The following is an 18,940-nucleotide window of genomic DNA, read 5'->3' as shown; positions in this document are numbered from 1 at the left end:
TGGCTATAAAGAAAACAGAGGCTCTCTTTTTACAAGTCACATGGAAAAGATGAAGGGTAATGGGCACAAATTACTCCTGATGAGATTCTGACTGGACAGAAGAGGAAAAAATTTTCCACAATGAGAACAATCAGCCATTGGAATAATTTCCTCAGGGAAGTGGTGGATTCCCCAGTGTTGGATACTTTTAAGATTCAGCTGGATGGGATTCTAGGCCATCTTGTCTAGACTTGCTTTTTGCCAAGCAAGGTTGAACTAGATGATCCTTGAGGTCCCTTCCAACCTGGTATTCTGTGATACTCTCTTTTCATATATTAACCATCACCACCGCTCCAAAACACAAACACACTTTGAAGACCCCATGGATTCTTCCTCTCCCATTTATTCAAACCTGTTTTTCCAGTGAAGAGTAAAAAGAGTAACCCATTTCTTGGTGTACAGATAGTCTGTATTTACAACAGTATCACAGAGAAGGCAGAGAAGAGAACTAAGGAGCAGATGATATAGGACAAGAAAGCTATTAAGAACAACAGATCTTTATTGAGCACCCCTTTAATGAACTTGTGCAAAGACTGCCACAGACCCTGGTTTTAAGGGGGGGAAAAAAAAGAAAAAAAACCAAAACCCATACAAGGAGGAAAAGACTTGCTGTTTTGACAAGTGGTTGTAAGTAATACTATAGCAACTTGTAACCCTGGACAACAATGTCGATCAAATAATCAGTCTGGAGATGCCAAATATAATTGCATATGGCACCCAGACTAGCAAATATACCTCACTTTATGAGATTATGGCTCTGGTCAGGAGCCCAGAAAATACAGCAAAATAAAGCAGTAACACCCTTAACATTGACATTATAAATAAGACATACCATCATTCCTCCTATATCTCCACTCCTTTTTAAAAGCACGTGCTGAAAGATATTCACATGCTTATCCAGGTACTGGCAATTACAAATATTTTTCTTGCCTTCCCACTGGCTAATATGGGAAGATACAGGGTTTTCACATATTTAGAAGTTCCAAGACTAGCATAGTAATACTGTCAACATGGATTTGTCAATAATGATTCTCTCCACCTCCTTGATTCATGCAGTCATAGACTGACATGTTGGACAACAGCAAGAAAAAATCTGTCCATTCTGTGAAAACATGTCCCTCAAACACTGGACGTGCACTTGAGATGACAAGTAATGACCATTCGCTACAGCCTAAAAATTAATTATGGTTAGGTAAATGTTAAAAACTAAGCATTTGCAAAAGAGAGCACTCTAGGGGGAGCAATTAAATAAATGCCATCTCCTAACTTTTAACAGCAGGATGCTGGAGTATTTACAGGAGTCAGCAATATCGAGTTTCTCTGCACTCTTACAATGTCGTTGCCATATTCATCAGAATTTCTTTGCCCACTTTATTGGAGTTTAATATACATAGTGTAGATTAAGTTATTTTAAAATGTCTGTTACAGATGCAGTAGGCAAAAGAATCATTCCTGTTAACTGTCACAGGTAGAACCAAGTACACCAAAAGCTTTCATGAATATCTGTTAGCAGAGTTATTTTCACAGATTAACACAGCTATAGTTAGCTATTCACCCACAAAGCATTAATCCTTTTTCTATTCTTTCCCCTCCCACCCATAAAAAGCTGCTCATCAAGCAACTATCTCCTAGAAAAAATAAACAAAAATAGTTAGCTTATGAAGTTAATGCAAATCAAAAGGAGACACACACACCACCACCCAAAAAAAAGCATTTCTGATATTTCTTTCATGCAGATATACAAAAAACAAGGACATCAATGAATTACATTTACTTCAAGGCTGCTCCGCAGCTATGTGAAAACTGAGGTGTTTTGGGGTATCTCCAGCTTTCAACAGTGCCATGAACATTGCTAACACTTTTTCACATTGTCTACCTGAGGGGAGATAAGAAATGACACCCAGAAAACACAATGACCTGAAAAAGGCCAAAGCTTCACTGGCTCAGATAATGCCAGACTGCTGATGTGCTCTGAAAAGCTCAGATGGGCACAGTGAAGTTCTGTTGTGACACAAATTAAGACCATCTCTCCTAGAAATAGTCTAGGTGAGGCTTAAAGCTTTCCAAAACATATCAAGAGAGCAAAGGACTTTGGAGCCCAGATTAAACCAAAAATCACCTTGAAAGAAAGGAGACAGGGCCAAGCCGAAAATACCAACCCAACCCTCCGATACTGCCCATTTCCTCAAACCAGTATTACATGTCAGCAAGCTGGTTCGAGTCTGCCAAGGGTAGGACTGCATTATGTATTTATTTTCAGGTTTATTTATAACATGGATTGTAGGCCATTTAAATATTGTTGAGAGGAATGGACAACACAAGTTGATTAAACTTGCAACAACAAGTCCTTTATCCTGGACAAAAGTATTTAAACGCATAAAATTCTCATGGGCATTTAACTAAACTCTTTCCTCATTTTACTAAGCTACCTTCTCATGTCAGAGCCAAGCTGCCTGATGGCTCCATTAAACATCCCCATCCAGTTGAAGAGGTGAGACAGACTCCGGACTTACTTGATCACTGCCAAGATACCACGAGTATTGGTATATATATTGTATACTACATGGCTAGAGATGGATACACATCTTCTCTGATAAGAAAAACCAGTGAGACTAGGCTGGTATGATAGACGATTTCTGTGTCATATGCTTCACACTCCTGAAATACCTATGTTCTTGAACCTCCCTGCAACATGTGAATAAATAACTTTACCCTAGCAGTTGTTCTGCATCTAGGTTTGCTATTTTATTTCCCTTCATAAGCTGAGAAAGCGTAGGATTTGATTCCAATTTCAGTATGTACTGGTAAAGGTACTTGGACTTAAGAGTAGAAACATGCTTGTCTGTTTGTTAAATGGACTACTATACATACACTCACAAACAGGGAGCTAGAAATAAAATCAGGTATATGTGAAGAATGTAGGCAAGCTTCTCAGTTTTCAGGTTATTACCACAGCTATCACACTATCAGCAGGTCCCCAGTGAAACTGTTGCTGGGGGACTTCTTACTGCTTTAAATAATGCAGTACTCCACAAAGGCATTTTGGCAGTAAAGAAATGCCCACAGAGCATATGTTGTTCCAGGAGATAATTTAACTTGTCTGACAGTTCTCAAATTTCAGTACATAAGAGTTCTAATTTTTAAATTAAATTAAATTAAATTCTGCAGAGCACATCAGGTCCAGTGAAAAGCACAACGTTCTCTTGCAGGATTTCACTGCTGCAATATAGATCCCACCACCTCTTTTATGACAGCAATGTATAAGGATTAGTTGGGAGGGGTATTGCTGGGTTGCAGGCAGGAGCATTACTTATGTTCACAGCCAGGTTTTCAAGTTATTTCAGTAGAAATGTAAGGAGGAGAATTACATCAGAATAATTCACATTTTCAGAAATCGAGTCTATGTCTTAAGTGCTCAAAATTCCAGATGCTTTTGAGAGTGATACACTCCATCACATTCTTGTCTTTTGCCTCCAGCTTACAATATTCAGGTTCACTTAAACACACTTCTAGATAAAATTTGAGTGATAAAAAAATCCATTGCAATTAATGATATTATTAAGAGCTTCAGACCGGAAGATATGCAGCTGACATTAAACGTTCACAAATAAAAACCCTGCACCTCTTCTTTATTTGATGATGTGAAATTTATTATTGATCCAATATTCCCCCAGTAACTGAAAGAATGACTAGAAGAAAAAAAATACTAACATTTTAAAAATTAAACAAAGATTTTGAGCACTCTGAAAGATGAAATCAACTTGCTGATCACTTGCAAACAACTGGAAGAAAACAAGCTCACGCAGAAGGTCTTAAAAGAGCAGCTATATTTTCCACCTCTTGAAAAGGAACATCTCAGCTGATCATAGAATGAGTAAGCTTAAAGCCAACAGCAATACACAAACAGCAATACAGCAATATGGTTATATATTGGCATAACAACTGGATGGTGGCATAACAACTACACTTAAGCAAGATAACAGGCCACATGGTAAGAAGTGGTCCTGCTTTTGACTGATAAATTAGAATATTAAAAAAAAAAAAAAAAGACTACATATTTGCTCAACTTTTCTTGTTTTGTTACAGAAACAGCTTATTGGCCCCAAAGTCACCATGGAAGAAACAAAAGAGCGCTGTAGTGCATCAAAAGCAGCACACAAATACTCACACGAGACCTAACTACATTTTACTGACATTGATGATTGCTTCCAATTAAAGGCTAGGAAAGACAGCATGAAGAGACTAGAAGAAATGATTGATAGAAAACAATAAATACAAAATAAGCCATGAAAACACTCAAGTTTTTCCACTGACACCACTACCACAGCTTCATACAGCTAGAACAATCACAGGACTGACACAATGTTGGCTTCTTTCAGCATTAAGCCAGAATTTCAGAGATCAGCACAAACTTGCCATTAAACAAGCAGGGAGTCCTCCGTTTATTTATAGGCATCATTCTGGAAATGAAACTGACACTAAAAGAAAAATATAAAATAAAAAAAAAATAAATAAAAAAAAAAATCAAGACTTACTTGTCAAGGAAGTCCTTGTCTACAACTGCACAGATATCGAGCAGAGGATTTCCCATTCCAAACAGGACATTTTCACTGCAAGAGAATAAGTTATTTAAAGTTAACTTAGCATTAGTTTATTGTTCCTAGTATAGAATGCTGAAGACATTTTTTTTTTAAGAGAGAAAAGTTCCTCTTTAATACAGTTAAGGAACAAGAAGATACACATTTTGCCCAGTGCGGTAGTCTCATGGAGACGAGGCGTATAGACAGAGAGTCAAATTTGAGTAAAGTATCATCCTACAATCATCTTATTTGATAGACAGACTGCAAGTAGTCAAGAATATATGTCTAGAATATATAAAAGCATTCTGTTTAGCTGTCATTCACTCAAAGAGAGAATTAGAGCTGCATGCCACATTCTGTAGTTTTAAAGGATTCTGTTCAGATTGTAATACCAAATTTTAGACAGGGGGAGCATCAGCCCAGATGGTAAGAATTTCCCTGAATGGATGTAGTTGCTGGGTTTTCTCTGCTACTGACCAATAATTAACTTATTAAAACAGACTTAAGCTGTTTAACAGAACTATGGATTCTACATTGTCAGCCATCTTGAACAGCACAGCCATCTACCTTGTATGTACTTTCTTTAATCCATTTTAAATTCATTGCCATGACTCTGGTCAAACAAAAACAAGACATGAGGGATACTGTAACGAGCTGAAAGAGCTAGCTTTAATTTTTTAACTTTTTTTTTTTCCCAGTTCATTCAGAAACCATGTGTGACATTTTTCTGAATAGCATGTACTTGGGTGATAATGCAGTAATACCAAAGGATTAGATATGTGGCCTAGTGTCAAGGAAAAGTGAATGCAGCTGTTCTCAAAGGCTGCTTAAAACTGCATCCAAACCCATCACATTCCTTGCTAAGCTGACACCTGCTGCCTCCAACTGGCAAGGCAAGGATTTTCTCTAGCCACAGAAGGTAGCTTCAGTAGGACCACCTCCCTCTTTACTACGCCTCTATCAAGTATTTGCAGAGAAAGCATATTCCCTGTCTCTCCATCCCCCAAAAAGTACTACTGTAACATTGCAGCTCGATGCAAAGTTTACCTAAGTTTATTCAAAGCTGCGCAACAGTGTCAGCTGAATCTCAAAGAAAGTGAGTTTTCAGTTGTTCTGGTCCATTTAGAATAAGAGAAATGTTTTAGAGATAAAAGAATATAAAACAAGAGGAAAGGGGATGATATGGAACAAACTCATTCACTTACTTCCTCTCAACTGCTACGAAAAGCCTTTTGCTGACAAATATCTGTCAAATTTGAAGCTACTTGCCAGAAGCATACAGTCAAACTTCCTCTTTACAATGCCACACTAGTCTCCATTAAATGCTAAATTCTGAAGTCTAGAAAAGTGGAAAATATGGTTACTAATCTTGATATTAAGAAACAGCAAACCATGCTTTAAGTATCTTATTTTTTTGTTGTAGCTTTAAAGACAGGCCTTTACAGCCCATTTCACTGTACGTACAATGCGGGAGACATTCCTTTGTGAAGAGAGAGCCAGAAATCCAGCTCACTCCCAACTCGCATATGTAATATCTGCTTAGTGAAAACCTTTAGGATTCACTAAATACTTTTGTCAGTGTGAAAAGAAATATTGATTCGTCTAAATCACATAACCATAAGCTGTATCTAGCTGAAAGAAAAGAAGGAGACAGATGACAGAGTAGATGACAAAATGATAGAGGTATCTCAGTTGGAACCCCAGAACAGGACATTCTCTCCATTTTTTAAACTAAGTATTGCATCAGTAGCACTGCAGGACAATGAATGAACAAGTGAGAATTCTAAAAGTGTTTAATGCAGATTTGTCCCAAACTGTATGTTACTGTACTTGATGTTTAGCTAATTCTTACATCCTGTGAAATTCTACATATCAATAATTTTATACCTACAGTTAAGAAGTATCACAGATACTTCTATGTAAGACAAGTATCAGCACTTAACTGTATGGTATGCCAGCAAACAGCAGCTGTACTTCAAAACCTCTCTGAAATACAGCTGACATGTTGAGGTCACAACCTATGAATAGGTTACCTTGTTCAATGGAAAAGCAAAATAGAAACTAGCAAGCATTTGAAAAGCTGTGGGCTGCAGAACATGCTGGTCAATATACCTGAAGCAGCACAAGAGCAACTTTGTACTGGTTTAGCGTCCATTAGTTCTATTAAGCCAGCAACATGCATTCACAACTCCTCTTATGTCAGCAGGAACTACCACTTCCATTTATTCCAGGCAGCTCTTTACATCATATACAGTAAGCCCTGTTCCATCCTCAAGCCCTCCTTCTCCCACAGTATTTTATAATCGTACCTGGCCAATTATTCTAAGGCTGTGTAGTAGGGTGCCATCTGCGATAGAAAGTTTTAAAAGACAAGGTAGCTATCACTAGGCTAGTAAATGTATGTTCAGAAACATTCTCCTGAGACTTCTGAGCAAACCTGCCCTGACTTCAGCATAGCTGTTTCTTTCAACCAGATGTAGGATAGCAGAACTTGACAGCTTTTCAAGCACATAAAACTTCCAGTATATTAACTGCTTGATTCCTATGAAGAGGCACACAACACAATTTGTTCTTGCAAATATCTAAATACACAAAGTAACACATTAATAGCTAGCCTTCTGATTTCAACTAACACGTATCCACATTTTTGGTTGTTACAGCTGGATGTTTGAATTAACTAAGCTCCAAAGTACTAGAACTTCCATGCTTAAAACAAGGTATTGATGTCACATTGGCAAAAAGGAGGAAAATCCATACACTCCATATGTACTGGAGGCTGTAGTTGGGTCATTCCTTAACTGACACTGCATTTGGTAAAAGTACCTTTCTGGGCAAAATGGGAAGTCTAAACAATCTCTTTCCAAGTATCATGTTTTAAAAATGCAACAAGTTAAAGCAGACATTTAAGATCACCCCTGTGATCAGCGTTTTCTAACATGAGCTTTGTGAACCACAATCTGGAAAGTCCGGTGTTTCTACTGTTAAAAAGAAAGACTCTGCTATGTAAACCCTTAGCATGTTCAACCTGATTAACCCTACACTGGCTACATTTCAGCACCCTAACAGTGCAAAGTATCTGCACTGTTACACTCTTGCATTTTTTTTGTGGCACAACACGAATTATGGCAGTTACTTGGCTACAGTTTGCTCCTCTGTAATACTAATACTAATATCACATATTAGTATTAGTATTAGTATTAGTATTAATACTAATATCACATATATTCTATAAATCTACATATCGTAAAAGCAAAACATCAAACACAATATTTAGGATCCAGAAGAATGCTAAATGTACAAGTCTCCAGACCAAGAAGCTGAGATATTAAATTGTTACATTCTCATCAAGTTTAACACTTCAGCAGTACATGCAAACCTTACTGCCCTTATGTTTGCTGTTCAGTCACACTGGACACCTGCACCTATCACAGGTGATTTCCAGCCAGCTAGATGCAAAGCACAGTAAGGAAGCAGCAATAGCTTCCTGAAATGTGAGATTTCACAATACATAGGTTATTTCATGGAATCATACAATAGTTAGGGTTGGAAAGGACCTTATGATCATAGAATTCCAGCCCCTTGTCATAGGCAGGGACACCTCACACGAAACCATGTCACCCAAGGCTCTGTCCAACCTGACCATGAACACCAGAAATACATCTCTGTCACAGACACAGAATAAAGACTTACAGACTCCACAGCCTCCTTGATTCCCTGCAGTCCTTTCTCTTGCACAGGAGTACTGTTATCTAATCATCTGAGAAGGGTGTTCTTGCTTAACCTGACTAACCTATTGCAAGAGAGTATTTGGCTCAGGTCTTCAAGAAACAAGTGACATCTCCACCTGCACGAATTAAGGGCATTAAATGACGATACACAGTCAGTATGTATGAGTATGTATCTATACACATATATGTAAACTGCATATATACTTTTTAAACTCCAAAGTAAGAACAAGATATTCATACATATCTTAAACCTGTTTGGACACAGAAATACACTATCTACCTACCAGGCAAAACCACAGTACCAATGGAAACTTACAGAAACACCGGATGCATCCTGCATTTGCACTCTCAACTTGACAACAAGTAATATATTTAATGAATTTGTTATTTAACTGAGGACTAGATGAAGAGCAAGTTGTAATTATTACTTCAAACAATGTAATTCATTAAATATAAATAAATCTTTACCTGTTAATTTTGGCATTCTGTTTGGACATTGCCAAGATGACTGATTTTTCACAAATAGTCAAAACCACACCAAATGACAACACACATACATCAGGACTGAGCTACCTTTCAATCATTTTGAAGAAGTCAACAAATTAACCATAACTGAATGATCTGGAAAGCCACATCCAGTATGATGGTCATACATAACCAATGCTCAACCATTGCAAGCATTTTTAAAAACGCAGTCCTTTTTCTCGTTGGCTGCTGAACATTAGCAGTGCTGTATCTAACTATCACACAATATTGTTATCATCCCATGCTGCTGGGCACTTCAGTGGAAGAGCAACATCAAAATATCAGTGAAAGCATATTATTAGTTACTGGCACAGAGACAGAGGAGTATTTTGAGCCTTCAGATACTAGCATGTCTTGCTTTAAGAAACAAACTGAAAAAAAATATCCCATTATTCCTAAAAAAAAAACCAAAAAAAACCCCACATTTTTTTCTTAATAGCTGCAAAGATTTTCTCATCTACATAACAGTAACTAATAATAAAGCCAAGCTGAAAAATTCATCTTTTTTTTTATTGCTCTGTAACAGCCTTATACTGTTGTGCAGCTGTAACATACACTTAAATTCTTCTGCTAAGACATTCTGTAGTCAGAAAGCCTTAAAAAAACATGACTGGGGCATTTGGGTGTCCCAACTGCATGACAGCCTGCTGTTGCCTAGTCTTCCATTTAAAAATATAAGATATAATTTTGTAAGATCTAAAATGTTAGTATTTCTATGGGGTTTAATTATGCTTTTAAAAGTAAGGCCAAACAAGGCATGTTCTAAGCCTGTTCTCAGTATATCCCTTTCCGTCACAAAGGACATAGTTAAACCCCATATAACACAAGATTTGAAATTATCAAAAAACATTTATACATGTAGTTAACAGCAACAGTACCAGATTTGTAGCATTTGAATAGCTATAAGCTCTTGACTAAAAACATCCTTTTCTCATCCTATTCACCTTTACAACATAAATGTGACTACTATGACATTTACCATTAACAACAGCTTGCCTGACACTAAAAGTACCTCCAAACTGTTATTCCGTGACTACAGAGTTCAGATAATTTCCCTTGCATCACTCATCAGCAAACCACTTCAGCATACAGACCTTAAACACACAAGTCGCCTGTAGGACTGCTCACATGCTTTTCCCTACTTAGATCTTAAGTAAAGGCAATATTTGACTAAGGAGTTACAGGCCTACATACTGACTTAGAGGAGTATCTTCAGTGAACATTTATTACGAAAGTTGCATAGTGTTCTAGAGTGACACATTCACAGGTTCCAACTCAGAAGCCAAGCCTAAAAGCCTTGACCTTACGTAAGTCTGCTGCAGGGAAGAACACTGTTCCACCACTACCCAGCTCCTTACACAGCTGCGCTGACTCCAAAAGCTCCAGCAGCCAAATATTAATACAATTTCAAAGAGTTACCATCTGCACTCCTCGGTCAGAAACAGTGTGAAATCTGATACATTGAGTTTTACATTGAGGGTGGAGAGGCGAGATGGGAAAGTTGCTGCGAACGACTGTTGAACTTGAGTCCGTAATTTTAGGTACTTCTATAGCAACTAAAGGACTGATCAAAATAACTACGTGATGAAGGTTACTAGCTGACAATACCACCCCATCCTACGAGTTTTACGAAACAAAATTAGTCGTACTAATTCCACTCACTGAATGTTATGTCAAGGGCTTGTCATTCTTCAGTTATCACTGATAACCCGGCACCGCCGCAGTTCCAAACGGACTGTTAAGAGCCTGGCCTGTCATTACTACCCTGCTTCTCGTTACTGAGGATACATTTAAAGCCAGGTTCCAGTCACGGCCCGCTACAGCCATGCTTTCGTGTTCAGACGCGGCCGCCGGGGTCCCGCGACATCCGTCCCCACCACCACACGGGCGGGACCCGCCGCGGAAGCGCTATCTTTGACAGCGGCACCGCCGCAGAGCGGCACGGCCGCCCGAGCCCCCGGCTGTGCCCCGGCTCCCGCCCCGCGCTCCCCTCCGGCCGGCACCCGGCCCGGCGCACGGCTCCCCGCGGCTCTCGCCCGGGCCGGAGCGTGCGGCCGCTCCGCACCTGTCCGCCCCAGACGAGGTGACCCCGCTCCTCCCCGCCGCGCTGAGGCGACGGGAGGGCACCGGCCCCGCAACCCCGCCTCGCCCCGGGGGCGCGAAGCCGCAGAACCAACGCGAGGCGAGGGCGCGCTGCCCCTCACCCTCGTTAAGCGGGCGCAGAAGCGACGGCAGAGCCGAGCTCCGGCGGAGTACCGCGCCGGGCGCCCCCGCCCCGCGAGCGCGTCAGCGCCCACCGCGCCCCTTCCCCTGGGGCGCCGGGCTGCGCTGCGAACCGCGCGCCGGGGCTCAGCTTTACCTGACGGTGGGCATGGCTCCCCGCCCCGCCAGCCGCCCGCCCGCCCGCGGCGGAGCCCCTCAGGCCAGCGGCGTCGCCCCTCCGCCCGGCACCTCAGCGGCCGTTAACCGCCGCCCGCCCCCCGCGCTCGCTGCCCGCCTCGGCCGCGACTGAGCCGCCGGCCACGGCTCGGCCGACCCACCCGCGCGCCACCGCCCCGCCCCGCCCCGCCCGCGCGCCGCGCCATTGGCTGGGAGGCCCGGCGGGGGCGGGGCCGCACGCGCCCTCCGCGGCGGCCGGGGCGCGAGGAGCCCCGTGAGGCGGCGGCGGCGGCGGCAGCCCAGGGGCAATGGGCGACCGGCCCCGCAGCACACGGTACCGAGCGGCGCCGCCCGCCCGCCCGGCGGCCCGGGCTCCCTGGCCGCCATCTTTGGTGCGGGCAGAGAGCACGCGCCTCCCACGCACCTCCTCCTGCTGCCACCTCCCTTCCCCCCCGAGCCCGAAATGGCAGCTGTGGGCGCCAGCGCTAATTAAACAAAATGTTTAATGGAGGTAGCGAAGAGGTGCGGGGCTGTAGCCGTGCTGCCCGCCTCAAAGATGGCCAGCGGAGCCCCTGGCAGCGCTGTCCCGCAGCTGTCACGGGGCCGCCCCCCGCGCGTCTGCCCGCACCCCCCTCGGGGCCGCTCGGCCTCCCTCGACACGCGAGTTCCGCACACCGGACAGAACGCCTCTCCGCGCTCTGGATCCGTGTGCTGGGCCAGAGCTTAACGGCGCCGGAGGTGACCTTCTGCGCAACCGGGCACCGGCACCCGCCAACAGCGAAGACCGCGCGTCCCTGCGTAATAGTAACCGGTGCTGGGGCGCAGGGCTGGCGGACACGGCGAGCTCTCGCTTCTAGCTTCAGGAGGGACATCTATTTTATTCCCGGCTTGCTGGAACGCCTGGCAGCCACCTGTGGTACGCAGCGACCGGATATTACTCTCTTTCCAACCTCACAGATGAGACGTGGGCCTGTTTGCCACCATCTGCGGGTACAAAAAGGCAGCCCCTTCACCGCCCAAATTGCTTCGTGTCCGCATTCAAACAGAACTGCCTCACCAGAAAGGAAAAGCGTTGCTAAAGCCAGGTTCCTGTTGTCACTCTTGCTACCTACTTGCTCTTCGTTTGGCTGTCAAAGTTACCGCTACCCCTTGCAGATTTGGCACACACTTTGATAACTTACCAGCACCAGAAACACTGATTCATGAAACTGATGTCAGAAGAGGTTGTTTTTGCCAAAAGTGAATCCCATGTTGTTCTGGTAAGTACTGCTGTGTCACCTCTAATTGAATATTTAAACCTTACAGCTTCCTAATCATGTGGTTCTTAGTTTCCCTTCCTTTCCATCCACAAAATGGGAATATTGTAGTCAGAAAAATTAAAGCCAAACGTTTTAATTATTTCTGATTTTTTAGTGTCTTGGAAGAGATGATGCCAAAATTTGGGACGGTCATGATGCTCAAGGACCTATAATGTCACGTGAAGATAACAGGAACATTTATGTTCAATACCTGACGTAGGACAAATTTCTCTAAACTGTATACTCAAAAATTACCAGTTACAAAATTCTCATTATTAATGTGTGTCAGGGGTCTTAATAAATCAAACTAATTGGAGCTGGAAATGCATCCATGCCCCTACTGTTGCAATGCACAGTACAACAGCTCCCCAAATCCTGACAGAGGATTTTGAACTCTAATAAAACATAAATACTATATACTGATATATTATGTCTGTATCCTCTGACCCATGATGAATACCAAATTATTCCTAGTTTAACAGTTTCAGTACCTAACAGCCAAGCCTCTAGTTTGTAACTGAAAATGGGAGGAGTGGGGGGAATCCTATCACAGGCAAATATAATGGCAGTAGCAACATTGCTTTGGCTTTTTGGTCCCATCACTGTGTTTTAAAGAATGAACCCACTTTTTAAAAAATCAAGCTATAGATTCCCTCATAAATAATTCCCAAGCCTTAACAAGCACATACAAATATGTAAAGGAAAACAGATTAAATATAGATCATGTTAATATATTATTAGTAATTTATAAGATACAAATGCATATTAAGAATATATTAAGCTACAGAGGCCAGATGAGGTACCATCAAATGTTTATAACTTTCTACCAGTGCAGAATAGGTCCAGAAGCGTGTTTTTCTAAAAAGCAAAATTAACAGCCCTTCACAAAATAGCATGTATGATACCTCAACAGCACTTGTCGATAGCACTTTATGAACTTCAAATTATTCCCAAGTGCCTAATCATCTTGCTTGTACTATCATATATTCTACTGTTACTGATGTCTTCAAGACATCACCAACTACTACGGGTTTTTGGTCATTTGCCAGGGAACTTCTAGACATCCTGATACGTAAGTGGAGCAACAGGAACCAGGGTATCCCTGGAAAAACAGTCATTTATTGCCTATGGTCATTTGCAGATTAACTTTATGATGCTTGTGCCACAAGTTCAACCTGCAGTCACATCACGTATGTGCTAGGCAGCCAGTCTGAGTTTGCTCAGCCTCCATGACACCTTCCAAACTCACTCTGCTTGCGTGAGGCAACCGACTTGTGCCTGCACATGTGTTTTGGCTTCAGAAATCCCTGAGAGAAATACAGAATTCACAGCTTTTGCACCCCCCAAAAAATACATAATACCTGACAGGGTCTACCCACAATTTCTCTCAACTGCTTCTGTTACTGTACAGTAAGGAAGAGATCTTCATATGATGAACGATTATTTCTCAGGTGATTTCGCTAAAACACTTCCTTTCAAGCACGGTGGTGTGAATTAAAAATGAACTGCACCCCTACCTGATACAACAAAATGTAAGCATGTGAGAATTTTTAAAATCACACTGTATTGAAGTAACACACAAAACTATACATTTTATACATTTGTAACTTTTGTATCCAAGATGCAGGCAATCTAGGCCTTAGCCTTGGATTAGTATGCTATGTTTTACACCACAAATATTTGGTATAATTCACCCTGTTTACACTACAGAAAGTTCTCCATTAACCCTTGTATTTTTCTCAATTTCCTCAAAGTACAAACCTAAGGTTAATCTTAGATAAGCTGCCCCCTCTTCTTTTGCAAGACAGAAGGATGAGCTTTTACATAATAGCCTCAACAGACATTATAAAATGAACCTAGCCAGCAGGAAGTCCCAAAATTCTCTTTCAATAACAGCATTCTTCAGAGCCTGCATGTATTTCTTGCTAGAACAGTGACTATTTTGAAAACTTTTCTACAGAGAGAATTTTGTATTTTGCAACATAAAATAAGATGTATTTTATCTGTGCAGATCTATTATCAAAGTATTTAAAATAATTTTAATTATTAATTTAAAATTCCATAGCATACTCTCATTTCTTTGAATGCAACTTCACAGACCATACACCTGTAAGAGGAGAGAAAAGTCTATAAATCTAAGTCTTCATCATATTGCAGACAACTATACTTGTTTTCTGTCTTACTCTAGTCAAATAGCCTAGCCCTTGAGACACTTACAACTGCTTTGTACCACTGACTGTACAAGGGGGGAAAAAAACCCCCCACAAGAATCTTTCACTGTAAGTGAAATCTCAAGGTAGCATAAAGCCAGCAAATAGCTTTATGCTACTGTATCCTTCAAGCACGAAACAGCTTTAACTGTGGTCAAACAGTCATTACAGAAATGATTATAGTTCAAAATGGAAAAAATGCCCTACCCTTCACTGAATTCTGAGTAATATCCAAAGGCTTCTCTCCTTCACACAAAATGCTTTGATATTTATCACATAAATAACACTAGCATGTAAATTGAAATTATTTAAGAAGCAATTCATGTAAATAAAAAATGAACAGCCTTGAGAAAACATAGTGTTCACATCGTATCTGCAAGTTCCATTTATATTTTTCAAGATAAGGTTTTCCAATACGTTGCCAGCAAATACTAATTAATAGCCTTTAGATAGCAACCCATTCCCTGCTGCTGAAACTGGTTTGTGAAGTATTTGTGTACCATGCCTGTGTAAGTAACTAGTCAAATACGGTATCACAACCTTGAATCACAAGCCAGAGTTTTGCTTCAAACATTTCCACATGAAGTATACCTCAGCAACCACAGAGTGAGCCAAGGTCTTGTTCTGCAGAAAGTACATTTCACACTATTGCACTGCCACTGTATCCAACTACTACTATATTCACTCAAGACTCCTTTCCAGGCATCTTCCTTGTCTGCTTATAATATTAGGAGAATAAATTAGATGAGTAATTCTGCACAAGCTGTTTCATTAGCTGAAAAAGAGGGAACTTCAAGATTCATAATGAAATAGGCAGATTTGCACTGGTTCCCCTCCCACAGGTAATCAAGCATGCAAGCAGCTCTAGGGACAAGACTAGTCCTGTTGACTTCAGGGAGGCAGCACACCAAGGTGGAGGCACATGTTCCTGCAGGGTATCAGCAAAGACTACTATGTCTAAACTATCTGTCAGTATGACTCTCCTGGCCAGGTGGGCTGCAGGTAACAACACTAAGGAAAGAAAGAGACTTCAGCCATGCTTGTGGTCCCGAGCAGAAGGAGCCTTCCCACGACCTCCTCTTTCCTCAGGTTACACACCCCTTCCTGTAAAGCAGGGATTTACCTTAATTAAAGGGATGCAAACTCCGTAACAAGCCTCTCCAATACAAGAACACAAAACTGTGGAAATATGACACACGCTGTGAGAAATCCCACAGGATTACATCAAAGGCCAGGTGAAGACACACGTCAGTATGAACAGCAATTCGAGAGTTACATAGAACAATGGAAATAAGGGCCTGAACTGCAAGATTGAGGTATTTTCCATGCTGCAAGTCATTCCGGTTTTGGGTATATTTTCATTAACACAGCTTTGAAGGGAAGCTTGCTGCTGTTATATCCTAAATAAAGCAAAATTAGCAAAGTCTGTTGCTAGTGTCTTCAAAAGTATTTGTTTCTCTGCTTTCTACAGAAGTATAAATACCCATCTGAAGAAAATATCTATTGCTTTTACTCTTCTGGGAGCAAACACAGCAAGGTGCTTGAGTTTCAGATCTTTCTTTGTAGTAAGAGACCATTTAGAGTACTGACATGGAAACCATTACTCATCTTTCCAGATATGAGAAATTGGAAAGTAAGAGAAGTATAAGCCATGATGACAGTAACTGAAATGAATACAAATGGCGAAAGAGATCAAATCAGAAAAAAAAAGAAATACCTGAAAGCTTTGTCACAGCTAATTTAAAATATTCAGTCTTCTTTCATTTGTAGAAGGCTTATGAAGGAATAAGCTGAATTAAAAGCCATCTTATTAAGTAAAAATGCATTAAATTTGCAATATTTTTTAGTCTCCAGTAGCAAGCTGTCTAAAGTCTAGTGGAGCAGTAATGATAACGGACTGCTTTTCATAAAAATTATCCACAAAGTGTTTGATAATTTATTCTGAAAGGGAAGAGATGTCAAACAGTAACAGGAAAAAAGGAATACTTTATACTTTAAGGATATTGTATTTGTCAAATTCAATGCCTACATTGTCTTCATGGACATAAACTGATTTGTCCAAACAGCCAGCCACGTCAGGGGTATTCAATCAATACAGCAGCTGCGGAATGGCCAAAAGGCCATAATGCAGCACAGGGGACTTCACAACAGAGGATTTCACAAGTTTGCTGGTTTTTTTCTGCTGCGCACATGTGTATTTCTGTACGGACACGCACATATAAGCTCAAACATTTCTACAGGGAATGTCCAAATTCTTTTGTAACCGTATCAGTCTGTTAACAGAAGCCTGGCTGTGGTTTTCACAGACTTCCAAGAGAAAACCAAATCAAATATAGGACACAAATCCTTAGTAATTTTCCTCTAAAGCACTGCCTCATGATGTTTCTAGTAAGTTGATGCTACCGCTCAGCAACAAGCCATTTGCAGCTTTGCAAGCCTATTTTCTGTTCAAACAGCACAGTTTACACACACAATGATATTTTATTTCACACAGCAGAGAGGTAGTCAGAAGCCTGAAACAACGCAGCACGCATTAATGGCCTTGCCTAAAGCCCGTTGGTTTTAGTGGGGATTTGCACCCGTCAATAAAGACAAAGCAAAACCTGCTGCCCAGCAGATTAATGTCAGCACAACGCATTGCTGAGCTGGGAACGCGAGTTTGGGTCTCGGGCTTTGTGTTCTGCTCACTGGGTGGCAAAGCTGGCCATCCTACATTGCTTTCAAGCAACTTTAGTTGAACCCAGTCAGCTTTGCTGCCTCATGAGGGAGCAATATTTGCTTTCCTTTCCCTGAAAGGATTAAAAGGGACTAAAAAAAGAAAAATACTAATTCATGAAACCTCTCTGATGCCACTCTGGGGAAATGATGGAAAAAAAAAATATATATATATATAAATATAGGGGTAGAAAACATTTGCTAATAACAAGATATGGCCTGTAATACAGGGTGGGATTTAATTTTTTATATCATTTTTTATATTAAAATAGTTTTTGTGGTAGCCACAGAAGAGATTCAGGTTTGTATCTGATGGGAGAATAAGTAAGGTACAAATCCATCCTTGTCAAGTCCATTAGACATGGTCTTCTGAAGAGGTGGAGAGTCTCAGATCTAGATGTCAGGAACAAAGAATTCACACCTAATTCTTGGTATAACAAATATGAAGTTGTTATCTCCCAAAATGTTCAAGCAATCTTCTTTTCTAATCTGTAGGCTGTTTCCAATAATCCCAAGCATGTCTAGCAGTGCTTTGCATTAACAACCAAACCTCATTACAAAGTCAATGAATCTCAATCATTCTGGTACCTTCTGTATTGGCTTTTAACACAGGACAAAGTCCCACAGCAGCACTCCGCCAAACACATTCTTGTCGCTATGTCCAAATGAGTGCAGAGCTCTGCCAAATCCAGTCCAATCACCTCACCTGCCCCATGAGTCCAACCCGTGGCGCAGAGCACACATTACGTTTATTTGATTACCAGTTAATTACGGCATTTCTCCTCTTACGAAACAGGGCTGGTGTCTACTTCACACCTCACACAAACAACTTGGAACAGAATTTGAGTAGACAAGTTCTAACAATGTTTCTCATATTTTATCTATCATGCCTTGCAAAGTATTATTTTCAGTTTAACCAGCCTGTTATGGCAGCATGTCACCATGGCCTTTCATTTCATTGGAAGCATCCTTTACAATTTTAAATCAGTACTCCAATAATGTTCTCAAATTTGTCGGGGTTTTGTAATGCTTAGGCCTGAAACAGGTAAAATGCAGCTACCTGTAATAAGCTTTACAGACAGAAACACTGAATAGGCTGTTTCTTGCCCCACTTGCTTTAAAGGTCCATGGAAATAACTGTCACTTTTTAATTCCAGCCTTACACTGCTGCCTGTCATTTATTTGCTTTCAGAGCTCAGTTACGTTTTTCCTCTTCCACTATCTGCAACTGAGCTTGTCAACTATTATTAAACTTGAAAAGTCACCCAGCTGCCAAAGGAACAAGTGCCCTGACTTTGACAAATTTAATAGGATTAGTTCTTTCAGTAAGGACATCAGTACTGAAAGGGACTGTTCTCATCTCAGTACTAAAGTAGATCTCTCTTGTGCTATATTTGAACAAGTTATTAGTAATTGCCAACATAATTTTGGACCTTTCAAGCCTTATGTCATTAATCCTCTTCACA

The 18,940-nt window shown here is 41.1% G+C and overlaps 1 protein-coding gene and 1 long non-coding RNA gene across 4 annotated transcripts in view; one reads left to right on the top strand and one right to left on the bottom strand.

Annotated features, from left to right (window-relative positions):
* Nucleotides 1–18,940, bottom strand: part of ADK (adenosine kinase) — a 301,741-nt gene that overhangs the window by 281,579 nt on the left and 1,222 nt on the right. For 2 of the 3 annotated variants that reach the window (XM_065670654.1, XM_065670653.1), the window contains exon 2: nt 4,575–4,649. In XM_065670654.1, the coding sequence (XP_065526726.1) occupies nt 4,575–4,649 (75 nt within the window). Of the gene's footprint in view, nt 1–4,574; nt 4,650–11,231; nt 11,326–18,940 lie in introns of those variants that run through there. The other variant, XM_065670652.1, reaches the window with a different exon arrangement.
* LOC136010041 (uncharacterized) lies at nt 11,522–16,185 on the top strand. Its single transcript, XR_010610745.1, has 2 exons — nt 11,522–12,510; nt 12,665–16,185. It is a non-coding gene; the product is annotated as an uncharacterized LOC136010041 (long non-coding RNA).

The sequence above is a fragment of the Lathamus discolor genome, chromosome 3, assembly GCF_037157495.1.
Source record: "Lathamus discolor isolate bLatDis1 chromosome 3, bLatDis1.hap1, whole genome shotgun sequence".
NCBI classification, from domain to species: domain Eukaryota; kingdom Metazoa; phylum Chordata; class Aves; order Psittaciformes; family Psittacidae; genus Lathamus; species Lathamus discolor.
The sequence above is the reverse complement of the archived record's forward strand: the minus strand, read 5'-3'. Positions and strand labels throughout refer to the sequence as shown.